At 44.3% G+C, this 15,718-nt stretch overlaps 1 protein-coding gene across 2 annotated transcripts in view; it reads right to left on the bottom strand.

Moving 5' to 3' along the window:
- Positions 1-15,718, bottom strand: part of LHFPL6 (LHFPL tetraspan subfamily member 6) — a 217,942-nt gene that overhangs the window by 20,012 nt on the left and 182,212 nt on the right. For both annotated transcript variants that reach the window (XM_033104912.1, XM_033104913.1), the window contains exon 3: positions 2,958-3,056. In XM_033104912.1, the coding sequence (XP_032960803.1) occupies positions 2,958-3,056 (99 nt within the window). The remainder of the gene's footprint in view (positions 1-2,957; positions 3,057-15,718) is intronic.

Genomic DNA, 15,718 nt, shown 5'->3' with positions numbered 1-15,718 from the left:
ATTGGAATAGAGTCCCACCCATTCATACCTGAAGTGTCTTTCATGCTACAACCGCAGAATAGTTAAAATGGAGAACATATGGTTCACGAAGCTGAAAATATTCACTACCTGTTTCTTACAGGAATGTTTGCCAAGCCCTGTTTAGACTCACCAACGAGAATGGAATAGCATTGGCCACGCAACCACAATGCCAACCTTCTCCTTTCTGACACACTTCCGAGGAAGATTATCTTCTTAAATATCTGCCTCTCCTGCTGGTTTCTAAGTTCCCTGAGAGCAGTGAATAGTGTCTTTTTAAATTCCTTGGGGCGCCATATCCCGAGGACCCAGCCCAGGGCCTGGCATTTGGAAGTACCCCATAAATATCTGCTGGCTGAATAACTGAATGAACACACTCCTCCAATAATCTGTCACGTGGGAACAAAAGCAATGATGTCTTCCAGAATGTGCTCCAGAGAGAGTGACAACATTTCGATGATAGCACACCCAGCAAGCGGCCCACATTCCACAGACAGTAACATTTCCCAGCCTTTGGGAGGATGATGTGCCCATACACTGTCTCCTTTGGGAGGAGGCAGACAAGAGCGCAGATTGTCAGAAGTGGCAGCGGCAGGTCAGGTGTGGCCGTGGCAAGCCGTGGGTACGCCACCAGGAATGGGCCACGGAGCCGTCCTTCTGAGAACGCTCCCTTTCCCACACATGCTGTGGCTGTCAACCCCAGTCCTAGGTTCCCTCCCTAGCTCCCTCCATCATCTGTCACGTCACTCATTCACTGAAGGTCAGCCTTCCTCAGTGTTCAGGGGACAGCGACAATTCTTTAAAGATCTGAAGCACAGGCGGTTTGGTGGGCTGGGTGTAATGCTATGTCTAGCCATGGCTTCTTCAGGCCTTCCCAAAGGAAAGGTAGCAGAGTCTGCACAAATTAATAGCCCAGGAGAAATCCAACTCGCTACATTCAAAGGACTTCTTCAGGGGACTTAGAACTCATTTTATCTGTAACTGAGGCCAGTCGTTGTCTTTTTCCTTCTCATTATGCAATCTAAGGGAAATTTCATAATAAAAAGGCAAAAATTAGAAGGACACTATAGTTTTTAAATTGTTAAAACGGCTTTAGTGAGTTTAAGAATGTAAGACATTATTACCATTAGTAAAAAGACAAGAGTTTGGTTTTGTTTTTAAGTTTAAGGTAGACATTCACATTTTTAATCCACAATGCTGAGAAGATAAGGAACAGGGGGTGCAGTAATGAAAATGCAAACAAGACTTGCCTTTCATTATAACCCGCTAATTAGTGTAGCGACACAGAGTAACAAGAGATCAGCAAGAAGAGTATTCTAATCAAGTTTAGGCCTGTATGAAACAGCCAAGAATGCCTCAAACACCAGAGGAAGAAAAATGCCAAACACTATGTTAAAAATACCTCCCCTGGACACAGTTTCCTTTCCAAAAAAACAAGCAAAAACAAAAAGAAAACAAAACGCTGATAGTCAACTTGTGCCAGCATTTTCCCCTTCTGTTCATTTATGGCAACCACAAACGAACCCAGATTTAAGGAAGTCTCATCATCAGAAGGGAAGAACGGGCAGAGGGAAATCTCTTATTTTCTGCTCATGCAAATTAGCTGGTATCTCAAGTACCATCTTCTCTACCAAAAGAGCCCATGTTATTCTGAGGGAAGCAGGCTGTTTGTCATCCACTGAGTCAAACAAAGATTGATTGCTTCATTTTCAAATTCACAGACCTCTGATATGGTATCACATCCATCCATTTTTTTTCAGTATCTAATAAAAATTTTTTTCATAGACGTTCTAACATAAAAATCTTTTTAAATAATTTGGGATATAGCAATACTGCCATTACACCAATTCTCTCAAAATTTTTCCTCTAAGAGTGAAATATTTAATGAGAAGAGGAGATGTGTAAGTGAGTAACTCATTAGGCACAATTGTCAAAAACTTAATCTGTCTATCCGTATATTAGGGGAAATTATATTTTCTATCATTTGGCAATAAGTATTTTATGGGTCCATAATCTTTGGTTTGGTAACACTAATTGTAGAAAAACATCCTCAGAAAATAAGTCAACAAGGAAAAGACATATATTCATTAAACTACTTATTATACCATGTCTAACTTCTGTTATACCGTGTATAACAGAAACTGGAATAGACTATAAATGGCCAACTAGAAAGAAATAAGGCAGTGGCAAAATAAATGTAGGTTTCTCAACCAAGTGAAATATTATCTCATCATTATAACTTATAACGGTGAAAACCATGCAGTAGTATGCAAAAAAATATTATAGATTGCTGAGTAGCAGATACTACATCTACAAGTGAAAAATATCTGCAATTTTCTGATTAGTACACAGAGAAATTCACAAGTCCTTATCAATGTGCGAACTCCCCCCTATGTACTCATGGAGTCTCTGTGGTCTCCTGGTGAGCTTTTCTCATCCCTGCCTCCTCCCAGAATGCTTACCTGCAAGGTGCTTCCGTCCACGGTCAGATAATCGCCACGCATCACTTTCTTCAAAACCCAGCTGATTCTCATCCCTTCCCAAGTTGTCTATTGCCCTGAAGGGAAATTCCTTTAGATTCTTTAGCCCCTACTGTCATTTTGTTGATAGTTTTGTTTGCTTTTTCTTCTCAGATAGACTGTGAATTCCATAGTTATGTTTAGCACATGCAATGAGTACTAAATATGTGGTTTTGAATGAATTAATAAATATAAACTCTTCAGAGCAAGGGTCATTTCTTTTCCTCGTATCTACACTACTTCGCATAGTTCAGACAAACAGTAACTCTTCGCTAACTAGGATAAACGAAAGTATGGGTCCTGTTACACGTGACTGCTTGGCTGCATTACCCGTATCTGTTTTTCTTCCACATCCCTGTTCCAGCTTCTGCTTCTGTGAAAGATCAGATAGGTTCTTTTCTAAACGGAGTGCCAACTTACCCAGGTCAAACTGGCCGGAAATGTAGCCACAAGTCTGTCGGACTTCCTCGCTGTCCCAGCCCAACGGGTACAGGGCACAGCCAGCACCAATCAACAAGCCTGCGGAGAGATAAGACAAGAGGGCTTAACAGGTACCCCTCTGCGTCCCTAGATAAAGGTGTGTGTGTGGAGGGGGGATCAATATTAACAATATAACAAAGGTGTCTGCTTTTCAGAAGGCACCAGCCACAGCTTCCTCAAACAATCTAAGGTTAATTTGATTCCAAGAACAATTTCAACTCTGCTTAAAAGGAAAGAGAGAGCGAGAGAGAAGAAAACCTTGACAGACAGCTCAGTTTGGTTCCAACTTTGCTTTTTAAAGCATTAAAAGCCTTGCAAATCCTGTTTAGGAAATGCAATCCAGTCGCCCTTTTAATTACTCTTCTAAAAAGCCAACCAATTCCACCATCAGTCCATGTAAACAAGAAATTCAAGAGCAAGCAGAAGTGCCTAATAGGTTATGCTTCCTCATTCATTAGATTGTTTTCCCAATTTAAGAATCAAAATAGAATGTTTCAGCATCATTGGACTTTACCAGGGGTAGCAAGAACATACAGATTTTCATGAGCACTTTGGCTCACTGATCGAACTTGCACCACCTGCTGTAAAGCCCCGTTGAGAAGCTGAGAAACGGAGCATACGCTTCTCTCAGAAATAGCCTAGAAGGCAGATACCAATTGTGGTCTAAGTCGTCCTTGTAGCTAAGACCAACAGGTTTGACGATTAGGCTGAAGAAAGTGACGGTTTTATTTTAACAGAAATTAAGTTATCATGGGGGCTGCTCTGAGTTGACAGCTTTCCAGTGGTGAGTCTTTAGTTTTGCATCAAAGAGTACGTAATACACTCCGTAGTTTTATGAGAAGGTGAATGAGACTTAAGCGCTCACCATTGAATCTGAGGGCTAATCTGAGAGTAACATGTGGTCAGATCAAACAGCACGTGTTATCATCGCCCGTGAGCCCCCAGGTGTGCTGGGCAGGAGGAATAACGCATGTCCAGTCTGGTGGGTGAGATCACCATCCCTGCCTGGGAGTGACTGTGAATTATAAGGTACCAAATGAGGGAGCCCCTTAAATGAGAAAACCCATTAATATAGTAATGTAGAGGTGGAATGACAGGACCCCAAATGTATCCAGAGGGGACCTTCCCTATTTCTGGATTGAGTCCCTTCCTGTCCCCCTCTGGTCTTTCTCCCCCCATCTCGATAGGTAACCCCAGTAGTTATAACCCATACAAACAGCTTTCTCACAGACATCAAAGGAGGGGTGCTTCCCACCCCACCCCCAGCCACTACGCTGAGCAGTATGCAGAGACACCCCCATGAACCGACACATCCTGGTACATTCCCAAACTGTGCAAAGGCAGAGGGGCTGATACACATCTTCTTATCCTACCCCAGGGTCATGCAGGGTGTCAGGCGGGGTCTCAGCTCCCGCTCCCCACATAAGAACGCAGGACATGGTGAGGCCGAAAAGGAACACCCACGGAGCCATACACAGGGGAGTCATACCACTATAGTCTCGCTGGCGGCTGGGTTGGAGACACAGGAAGCAGGAGCCACACGATCCACAACCTGCCGTCCACTTCTCTTTGCCAACCCACCTCATTTGCTAGCTGCAATCCGCTGTGCTAACAGCAAGCCACTCTTTCTAGCTCAGCCACCATCTTCTTGCTAGACCCCATTTGCTGCTAGCGTAGCCACAGCAGTTATATTAGTGGCCAATGGCTCACTGGTTACAGCTGACGGTCAACTAGCCACAGCTGATGGCCATCCGATCACAGTTGATGGCCATTTACTACCCGAGTGAGCACCTTTCCACATGAGGGCAAGAGCCTGGAAACTGCTTTTTGGGGCTCTGTCCCCACACCAGTACTTGACTATCATCCACTTGCTCAATTACAAATGATCTCTAATACAACTTACGTTAATTATTAGACCTTAGGGTAAGTGTAGATAGTAATATGAGAAGGCTTTGTATTAACCACCTCTGTAGTTTGGCCTCTGGTTGGCGAAATTATGCGAATTAACCTCTTGTGGGGTGTGGATTTCAGAGGAGGTATTTCAAATGTGAGCTAACTGACCTTAGATTGGAGTCGACTAGCATTTTATCATTTATACTTAAGTACTAACATTGTAGTTTGTTTCTTGGCAATTGTCATCAGTTTGACTCAAACTCTTAAAGACTTTTTCTTAGGCGGAATTCTTTCAGTGACATACTGTGTGCTGAAATAGGGCTTACAGAGTATTCTGGAATCAGAAGTGGTTGCCCAAATGATACCGTAGTGACCTAACGAGTTTAAATAGCTCTAGTTGATAAATTTGCTGCTGGGAAGTAAATGGCTCAATTAGAATCTTCTGACTCAAAAGCTTTTATATTATTTGGACGGATTTTCTTTATTAGATTTGTAAAGCTTATGGTTACCACATGGGCTCAGGAATGTGGGATTTTAACCACATTCCTGTGTCACGGCCATAAATGACATCATGAAAAAAAGTCACATGGTCGAACTTTTGGGAAATACTGAATATAGGAGTGGAAGCGAGGAAAGACGCTGTGAAGTCAGGGAAGAACCCGAGGAAGGTGGGAACCCAGGAGGGTTGGCGGAGGTGTGAGACCATTTGCAGCCACAGGCTCCTCCGCAATTAAGAAGCAATCTATTTTTGCAATCCTCCAGACTTTGCAACCTCTTGGGGATCATGGGTAAATCACAAGCTAGAGTAAATTAGTTCAATCTTTAGTTTTCATCCCGTATGTAAGCAGCTGAAATCAGCGATCAGAAGGCAGTAGATCACGAGGAAGATCATTTTCTAGGAGGCCTTAGGAATTCGGGGACATGCTGTCCCCAAAAAAGGAAAAAACATAATCCAACAAATGACTCAATAATTCTTTAAAAAATTGCATAATGCATTGACTATTAGGCCATTTCAACCTGAGTACCCTAGGGTTTTGGCCTCACTCTGTACCAGGCAATTAAATATTTGAAGAGCCAGGTCAGTGGAATGACCTCCAAGGAGAAGCCAGTGTTAAGCGAGAAGAGATGGCCTAGCGGGCACTGAGACGGGCGGGCGCGTGGGAGCTGTGCAGGGACGCTGTGTTAGATGAGGTCTGCCTTAGCTCCACGTGGGTTACTGTGCCGCGTGTGCTTTGCCTGCCTGTAAGCCACCCCCGGGGAGAGAGTCTCTAGTGGAAACTGTATTCGTTTTTGCACAATGCTGGAAGTATCTGCCATGATACTAATAATTTGTTAGAATTGGAGTATGAAGTCTGAAGTTTGTAAAGAGCTCAGTGGTCAAAGTAAGAACCCGATGCTGGGAATTTTCCCTCCCGCAAAACACTTTCTATTCAAACTACTTAACACTTAGCCCAGCAGCATATTAACATAATAATTCGGCTCCTGCCAAAAAGGCAACAGAAACCTCTGTCAGCTAATGCCAATTGCTCTCCACAGGTAGTAAGAATAGAGTCCTCCTGTTAAACTCAGAAAGCCTTATTTTTTCCAGGCCACTCTTCAAAGTGTTCATGTGATCTCACTTTTCTCCATGACTTTGCCCCATTCTTTTTCCACAGCGTTTTTTGTTTTTTGTTTTTTTTTTTAACAGTGTGACTTTTTCCACCTATGCCCTTTCAGTGATCGCACCGCGTTTCTCATCAATGCGTCTTTTATGTTTTGGGGGTACTTTTATCCTTCCTCCAGTTCCTTTATCTTCCTTTCTGTGGCAAGCACTGAGGGAAATTGTTTTCTTTACTTTTCTCATGAAAACTGCTCAGTCTTGTAGCCTATTATCTGGATGTCTCTTTGGAAGGTGTTGGCACTTTTCCATTCCCAAGTCTCCATATGCTAATGTATGTATGCGATATTTGTCCCTTTTCAGCCCTAGATAATGGTCCCTTTACAAAAATGTAACAAAATAAATCCATTGGTGGGGAGTGAATGAGCAAGCAAGGGCCACTATTACAACTCTTCAAACCTTGAAAGCACAATGAGGAGGAAACCACTTAAGTATTTTATAAGGACGAGGTTAGGTTAGTCTCTCTCTCTCTCTCTCTCTCTCTCTCTCTCTCTCTCTCTCTCTCTCTCTCTCTCTTTCTCTCTCTCTCTCTCGTAAACCACACTTTCTTTCAAAGTGCTTTCTGGAAACTGAGGCACAGAAGACGATGTGTCGATGAAAAGACATCCAGCCTAAGAGAAAGCTTATAAGAGTTTATTTGAGCCAAACTGACGACAACTGCTGGGGAGCAAAGTCTCTCAACGGATTGAGAAAATGCTCCGAAAAATGGTCGCTTTGCAACTTATTTTATACATTAGAATCAAAGGAGGAGTGTTACATGAAATCCACTGGTTGTAGATTAAGGGGGTGGGAAAAAGCAAAGCAGGGAAATCTCTGGGATTGGATATAAAGCAAAATGGAGACACACACACTTCTTTTACATTGGTGGGTACAGGATAGCTAATAGCATTTTACAGCACATAGAAATGGTATTTGGGGAACAAGATAACAATGAGGGATTTTGTAGTTTCCTGCTCTGGTATAGTGGGTTTTGCCCCCCTGGGGGGTCAGGAAAGGGATTACTCTGACCTTCCAAGGTTATGTTAGCTTAGATGCAAAAAGACAACAGACAGCCTCACTTAAGGTAAAGAATGACCTTTGTCAAGAAAGCTAGAGGCTAAGGATGTGACTTCCCGCCATGGCCCACCTTAGTTAGCAATTTTTATGTTCATGCCATCCTATGTGGTTATTTTCAGTCTCCTGAGCTCGTCAGGTTTAAGCTGTGGCCCCTTTTCCGTCCACAGATTGAAGAGGCTTGTCCAAGAACAGAAAGCCCAGATCAATCCCCGGTCCCCCAGGTCCGGTCCAGGGCTCTTTTCCACCTGTTATAATCCCAGTGCTTAGACGAGTCCACTCCAAGGTTATGCGCTCACCACCCACAATCTGAGTTCAGCCCCCGACATGTGGGATGTGACCATCATCATGTTTTACTAAGCAGAACTTTTCCTACAAATACAGATTTCTTATGTCTCTTGAATAACTGAAAGATGTGCCAACACTGAGCCTACGCTCGTGAGAGTCGAGTCATGACAGTCCTGTTAAGGGGCCCTGGCATTTCTGAATGGGGATCCCTGGTTACTGCATCCATTTCTGGTTCTTTGGATGCCTTGAACTTCTCATCTCTGAAAGCTGAATCCATTTTCTCTGACTGAGATACTCTCACTCCTTACTTCATGCTCAGACTCTCCCATGAAAATACCAACTGTGAAAATCTAGAAGCCTCCACAGGCAGCCTGCCATGACCACTCCAGCAGGGAGCTCCAGGTTTTACCCCTTCTCATGAGCTCTTATTGAGATGCACTCTGTACCATGCATTTGGGGCTTACCACTTTGCACTGTAGTTATTCGTAAGGATTATATCTTCTGGGAGGCCAGAAACTCTGCTATGCGTTGTTGTCTGACAGTTAAGTTGCGAACTTGTTGCAATGCTGTTGCTAACTTTTTTTTGATATCAGAGGGATCATTCATTATAAATTTGTACCCACTGGACAGACATTAACCAATTTACTATTTGGAAGTGCTCAAAAGGCTACATGAAAAAGTTAGACGAACTGAACTTTTAGCCAACAATTCATGGCTCTTGCATCACAACAATGCACCAGTTCACACAGCACTGTCTGTGAGGGAGTTTTTAGCCAGTAAACAAATAACTGTATTGGAACACCCTCCCTGCTCACCTGATCTGGCCACCAATGACTTCTTTCTTTACCCGAAGATAAAGGAAATATTGAAAGGAAGACATTTGGATGACATTCAGGGTATCAAGGGTAACATGACGACAGCTCTGATGGCCATTCCAGAAAAAGAGTTCCAAAATTGCTTTGAAGGGTGGACTAAGCACTGGCATCAGTGCACAGCTTCCCAAGGGGAGTACTTCAAAGGTGACCATAGTGATATTCAGCAATGAGGTATATAGCACTTTTTCTATGGTGAGTTCACAAACTTAATTGTCTGACCTCGTATGGTCACATGCTTCCAACTCAGAGGTTCAGGTGTTTGTTAAATACTAAGTAGTAAATAATGTTACTTATTTGGTATTTACAAGCACCTCAGAATACAGATGATTATATAATAGTTATATAACAGATGATATAGAACATGTAACTGCCTTCACTTGGCAGAGGAGAAAACAGAAGCCTAGAGAAACAGGCTCACGCTCATGAAACCACTAAGTGGCCGCTGCAGGGACGTATCTGCAGGTCTGAGCCCTCTGCCAGCACTCCTGACCCACCTTCAAATGCCTCCCAAGTCCCCAAGGGTTCACCATCCAGCTCTGGGCTGACCTCCCACACCCCCACATGCACTGAACCCTGAATATAGATGGAGAAGGACGAATGGGGCAGAAGGTCAAGAGAGACTTCAAGTCACCCCTTCTCCAGGATTGACGCTACTGCTGCCTGGAACCAAAGGCAAGGCTCTTGGGAACCCTACAGATTCCGCCTTCCCTGGGTGCCGTTGGGATGGGAACCAGATGTGAGTGCCAGCACACAAAGGGCACATTGAGACATAAAGATGAGAGGTTATCTTTATCACCAGAAGTGTAACCAAGGAATGCATATCTGTCCTAACACCACAACATGAAACAGGAGTATCATCATTTCGGAGCTATCAAAAGTGTTTTCACAAATCACAAGACTGTTTTTTTGCTGAAAATATCCTGCAGAAGAGAACATGCTTTAGGGTTTCTTAAAGTGTTTTCCTAAATGACTCCTTGATTCCCATTTCTTCTCTTTTTCTAGAAGACACAAAAGACTGTTAACCTAAAAATAAAAAAGCTGTTCCAAGTGAGAGGCAAACAAGTGTTTACATGAGATCAGTAAGAATAGCTATTTGGAAATCATTCATTCAGGCAGAACCCCAAATAGTGTTCTGATTGGGAGACAAAGAAAGGGAAAGGGAATTTATGAGAAAGGGAAGAACAGTTGCATCCACAGAAGGAAGGTGTTTCTATTGGTGCAGGTAACATAACACAGTGATGTTAATTCTAAACACTGTTTTTAATTTGCAGTCCGGTAGTCATAATAACTTCTTTCTTGTTATCTTTGCAAACAGTTCTTTGGGAAACAAGGTTGCTTAGGTCCAATTCAAAGATTATTTTGTCCTGTTTTAACATTCCAAGGTTGGAGGCATCAGACGTGCCAGGCAGTTCCTCTGGGATGGCAGTTCCACCTCCATTTTAAAGTGGCTCCGCTTACATTATTGTTTACAAGACGTACAGTGTGTGTTAGCCGCCAAAATACCTGCTTCTTAGCTCAGAGCAAAAACTTCACAAGCTAATTTTAGCCATGAGTGATTTGTCATCTTTGTTCTTTCCAGAGTCATAGGCAATCACTGGCAGAAAAAAATAAAGTTGTTTCAAACAATGAAGTTTTGGGGGGAGATTTTGCAACTTCTATATGATGGTTTTTTGGTAAATTACATCTGATTGAAAGCCATATCTTCCAACTCTGGTAGTTAAGAGCACCTCAGTCCCACCACTTCACTTCTTTAGGTCTCAGTTTTCCTTATCTGTAAAATGGGGAAATGCCTACCTCTCAGGGTTGTTGCAAAGATTAAATGAGATAGTGTAGGTAGAGAGGTGGGCACTGTACCTCATAGCAAGAGTCCAATGGATGGTCCTGATGGTTAAACTCTGGACTCGGTGCAGCACTTGGGGTGAGGTGTTGGATTTGGTACAAGCCAACATGTACGTACTTGCCTGAATTTGAGTCCTCCTCTCTCAGAGAAGGTCCTCTTCTTAGATGGAATGCAGAGAGCGCTCCAGCAAGGACATTCCTGGAACTGTGAGCAACGAGCTCTTGCCCGAACGGGCATATCAGCCATGCAAACCTCCGCAGGCACCAGTCAAAGTGCCACACGGAGCCTGACGACCTCCACATGTAGGCAAAGAATTCATACTACTACAAGGATAACAACATTTTGTCTGTTTTGTTTTTTCTTTTACTTTTAAAGGCACTTTTGGCCTTTCTGTGAGGCAGGCAGAGTCAGAACTGATGTCCCCTCTTGGTAGGTAAAGGAATGGAGTGACAGATCAGTGGGGAGATCTGAGTGTCGTCGAGCGGATAACCAGAGGCTGTCCATGTAAGAAACTCCCAAATCTGTACAGAACTTTGATTCCGTCCACAAGGCAGAGCTGGGCCGACTCGGGGCTTCAGATTCGTGCTCGGTGCTTGGACACCTGGTTCACTGTGTTCCCTCTGAGACGCACTCCTAGGAAGGAAGTTACCGAAGCGCAGAATGGCAGTTGCACCTCTGGGATCAGTCAGGGCCAGCCTCCCCTGATTGTGGTGTCACATGGGGGGCAAAACAGAGACATGGTCCCACATTTCCAGGGCAGTGTGGTACTGGACAGCCCTTCTTAGACCAACCTACACCAAACACAGCTGGGGGCTTGTCGAAATGCAGATTCCAGTTCTGCAGCTCTGGGCAGGGGTGGATCTCTGGCATTTTGGACCGGTGCCTGGCGAGGCCCAGGATGCTGTCTGAGACCACACGTGCGGCAGCGAGGGGCTGGTGGACAGAAGGCTTTGATGCTGATCAGGTCAGGTTCGAATCCTGATGCTACCTAGCCAGATGTGTGATGTGGAGCAGTGTGTTTTGACTTCTCTGAGCTGAGACTGTTTATTTATAAAATAAAATCAGCACGCATGGTGCCAATATCTTTAGCATCGTTATTAGAAATAAAGAAAAGGCTTAATAACAGTGCCCACTTCAGTGCTTGGCATAAGACAGGGGCTCAGTAAATAGTTTTGTGTCAATATTGTTGTGATATTGTACCCCAGAGGCCAAGGTGTTAGATTTGCAGACATCTCGTTTTGTTACACCTGCCAATTTCAAAGTCATCATTAGCAGCTACAGGAGCGCACCAATTCAACACAAACACACACACAAACACACACACACACACTACCTAGTCAAAAGCCGAGCACTCCAACTTATTACTTGCTCACATCTTCACAACAAATACAGTTTCTGGAACTGACCACATACTCTACAGCTAAGAATTATGACATGTCTTCTTTTTTCCCCTCAAACATTGTATTATGAAATATTTCAAGCTTACAGAAAAGTTCGAAGAATTGTATCATGAACTCCCACACACCAACCACCTAAGTTCTATAATTAACAGATTTTTAAAATTTGCTTTATCGCATAGCTATCTATTTTCCCATTCTTCTATTGATCCATCAATCTATGGTTTATCTTTTTTTGGGGGGGAGGGACGTTTTTCACAGTAGCTTTCAAACATCAGTACATATGAAGCTTCTTTTCATTATTCATGCTCCAACCCCTTTCCTTCCCTTTACCCAATAGTCTACACAGAACTATGAGCCAGTCAAAGAAGGTGGACCCAGAAGCCAGAGCTATGTCTCTACAGCTTTGGTGGCAATAAATTGGATGCCATCCACCTGAAAGTGATATATATACACATTTACACACATGTGACTTATATAGAGCAACGAAAACCTCTAAGCCCAACAGTCATTATCAGCCATGCAAACATTTCTCAAACCACCACCCTACAACCCAAAATAGGGTCCACTTGCTATAGCTCTCTGACCCGGAAATACCAGTAAGAGCTTCACAAGAAAGCACGGAATGAAAACAACATAAAAAGTTCCAGCATGGCCCAGCCACTCAGCTCAGAGTTTTCAGTGCCCAGATTTTCTCTTAAGGATCACTGCTGTTTTCTATAACACAAATCACTCCTGAGATGCCCTAAGTAAGAAAACAAGAGCTAACATAATCATCACACTTCCAGATGGAAGCTTTCTGGGAGCCGGGTTAGGCTCCAACAATATCCTGTCAGAGAAGGCCTGACCAGACACGGAAAAGCAAACCAAAAAACCCAGTTATAAGTACATTTACACTGCAAATGCTGACGTCTGCTCGCCTCTGCTTTGAAAATGCAACGAGTCCAAAGCAGAGTTCGGTCAGTTCATGTTGGCAAGCTGTGGTTACCTTCACTCAGGGAAGTATTCCAGAGGTGAACTGTAAGGAACGAGGGCTGTGGAGTCGGAGTCCTGTATTTGAATATTGGGTCTGTTACTACTAGATACCGATGGAGCAAGTCTCGTAAACTTGAACCCCAAGAGTTTCATCCGTAAAACGCATCTGCCAGGGCTTCTTCCCTGAGCTGTTGAGAGGATTAGGCAGAGTGTCTCAGAGCACAGCGCAGAGCACACAGGAGTGGCTTCCCTCTTATGAAACGATGAAGAAAGGGAAGGAACACTCTAAATGTTTAGTTTCAGTTATACAACAGGGACTTTATGAAAACGAAGCAGACCACCACCAAGACTGCTGCTGGCATTGTGGGCACACACGTCATGCGTGAAGTCTCCAGGTCGCACATCCTGACACATCGCATCATAAACTAGACTGCCCCCAGCCACCTCCGGGCTTCGCTTCGCATCCTGCTAAAGCACTAACTCCTGGCTCCCTTCCCCTTAGTCCTGTGGAGGGATTTGCCAGGTGGCTCACGGTGCCATCCTCTCAGACCCTGGGTGAGCTGACACCAGGCCATGGGGCATGGGACGGCGGGCACAGACAGAGTCGCGCCTGCAACAAAGCCTCCTGCAAGAACTGGAGTGATGTGGGGGCTGTGTCCTGTTTGAATGGCGATGACAGTGGACCCCGGCTGTCCTAGCTCCATGCAGAGGCTATGAGGAAACACTTTGTTTATCGGGCTGATACAAGCAGCCCCACGGCTGGGGGCCCAGGGGAGGGCCTGGCTGAGCAGGGAACTAGTGGGATGTGAGGAGCCAAATTCCCCTGGAAGAAAAGAGAGGCTGGGCTGTGGGTTGGGGAGAAGCGGCCCAGAGAATGAATCTTTTCACGTGCCTGCAGAAAACATTCATTTATTCTTTTTTAACTGGTACCTAAAGCCACAGAGTCTGAATAAAGGCCCTGGCTAGGTTTGAACTCAAGCGGGGTCCTGACGGTGACGCCTGCTGTAGGGACAGGGCAGAAGGTTTGGGGGCCAGAGGCCCTGCCCTGTGGGGCCAGGCTCTGCCCAGGTGGGTGGTGGCCTCCGGCAGGTCAGTCACTGAGTCACAGCTTCTCCCTCAAGGCCAGTGTGGACCCCTCAAGGGTGATGTGATGATCCGAGCACGTGTGCCAGTTGCCCAGTGAGTGGCAGACTTTCCAGGAGATGGTCCACACATGACAGTGAGGGTGCCGTGCAGGTTCAGGATACGCCCAGGGAAAGGCAAAGAATGTGGGTGAGAATATTCCCTTCCTAGTCCTGCTATCCAAACATCATGGGTGCAGCCAGGACAGAAGAGAGCTTAGAGGGAGGCATCTTCTAAAGGGTGATGAGCTCCCGGGGCTCTTCCTGCAGCCTCCCTGTGTGCTCCATTCTAGGAGCCTGCTTCAGTTCTGACATGCCCATACACGGAGGCAGAACCACACCTCTCTCCCACACGTGCCTTTAACCAACATCAAATGCCCAAGCACGGCCGCTTCTGTGCTTCCAAACCTTCTTCATTCATTTCTACTTGACTTCAGAAAAAAGTGTCAGTATAGGAAGCATTTGACATCTTGCTTCCCAGCATATGCCGTCAGTTTGGTTCAAATAAACTTATAAAAATTCTCTACAGGTTTGGACGTTTCTTACGTGGACAGAATGAAGCACTGACACATGCTCTAAGGTGGATGAACCCTGAAAACATTACGCTAATGAAAGAAGCCCGTAACAAAAGGCCACATACTATGTGATCCATTCATATGAAACCCATAGAGACAGAAAGCAGATTACTGGTTGCCAGGGACTGGAGGGAAGATTGGGGGTGCTGGTTTGGGTGGGGGTGAGGTTTCATCACAATCTGAAATCCTGATAATGGTTGTACAACTCTGTGAATGTTCTAAAACCATTGAATTGCATACATCAAATGGGTGTATTTTATGGTATGTGAGTATCTCTCAATAAAGCTGTTACTAAAAAAGTGTCAGGGTAAGAAATGGTTTATCATTCTATTTATTTCTAAGTTCCTTAATTACTTCAACCAGGGGCCCATGACAATACTAAAGTAGGATGCCAGGCATATTTTCTAAAAGTAATAAAATCTACATGTGATGAAATGAATAGTGAAAGACGTTCTACAGCTTCTGTGTAGTTCGCAGCCTGCCAATGAACCACTGGAAGCCTTGGCTCTCAGGCAAATGGAAGAAGTACTTAAAATACTTATGAAAATGGAATGCAGGGAGTATCAAGTCAAAATCCTATGTCATGATGAAAATAAACCTATCATGTAGTGACATGGCACATTTTCTTTAAGTTCTAGATATTCTGATATTACTTATACGTAGCTTCCAAACCAAAAAATTAAAGCCCGAAGTTGTCCGGATCTTGTGTCTTGACACACGACTACAGCAGAAGCTAGATTTAAATCTAGGTCTTTACAACTGGTTTGGATGTGATGGTGGGAACCAAATATCACACACCTTCCACAAACACTGCTACGATGTCACAGGGCGAGCCAGAGCACAGCCTGGGAAGTATGACCACATTCCCCTCTGGCTTTGGGATCCTGGTTATTTTCTGGCCTTTCTTGTGGGCGTATTTTCTCATCAGTAAAATAGTAATAAAATCCATATCCTAGGGCTGCTGTCAGGATTGTTTGACACACACACACACACACACACACACACACACACACACACACACACAAGA

This window comes from Rhinolophus ferrumequinum, chromosome 4, assembly GCF_004115265.2.
Source record: "Rhinolophus ferrumequinum isolate MPI-CBG mRhiFer1 chromosome 4, mRhiFer1_v1.p, whole genome shotgun sequence".
Lineage (NCBI taxonomy): Eukaryota > Metazoa > Chordata > Mammalia > Chiroptera > Rhinolophidae > Rhinolophus > Rhinolophus ferrumequinum.
The sequence above is the reverse complement of the archived record's forward strand: the minus strand, read 5'-3'. Positions and strand labels throughout refer to the sequence as shown.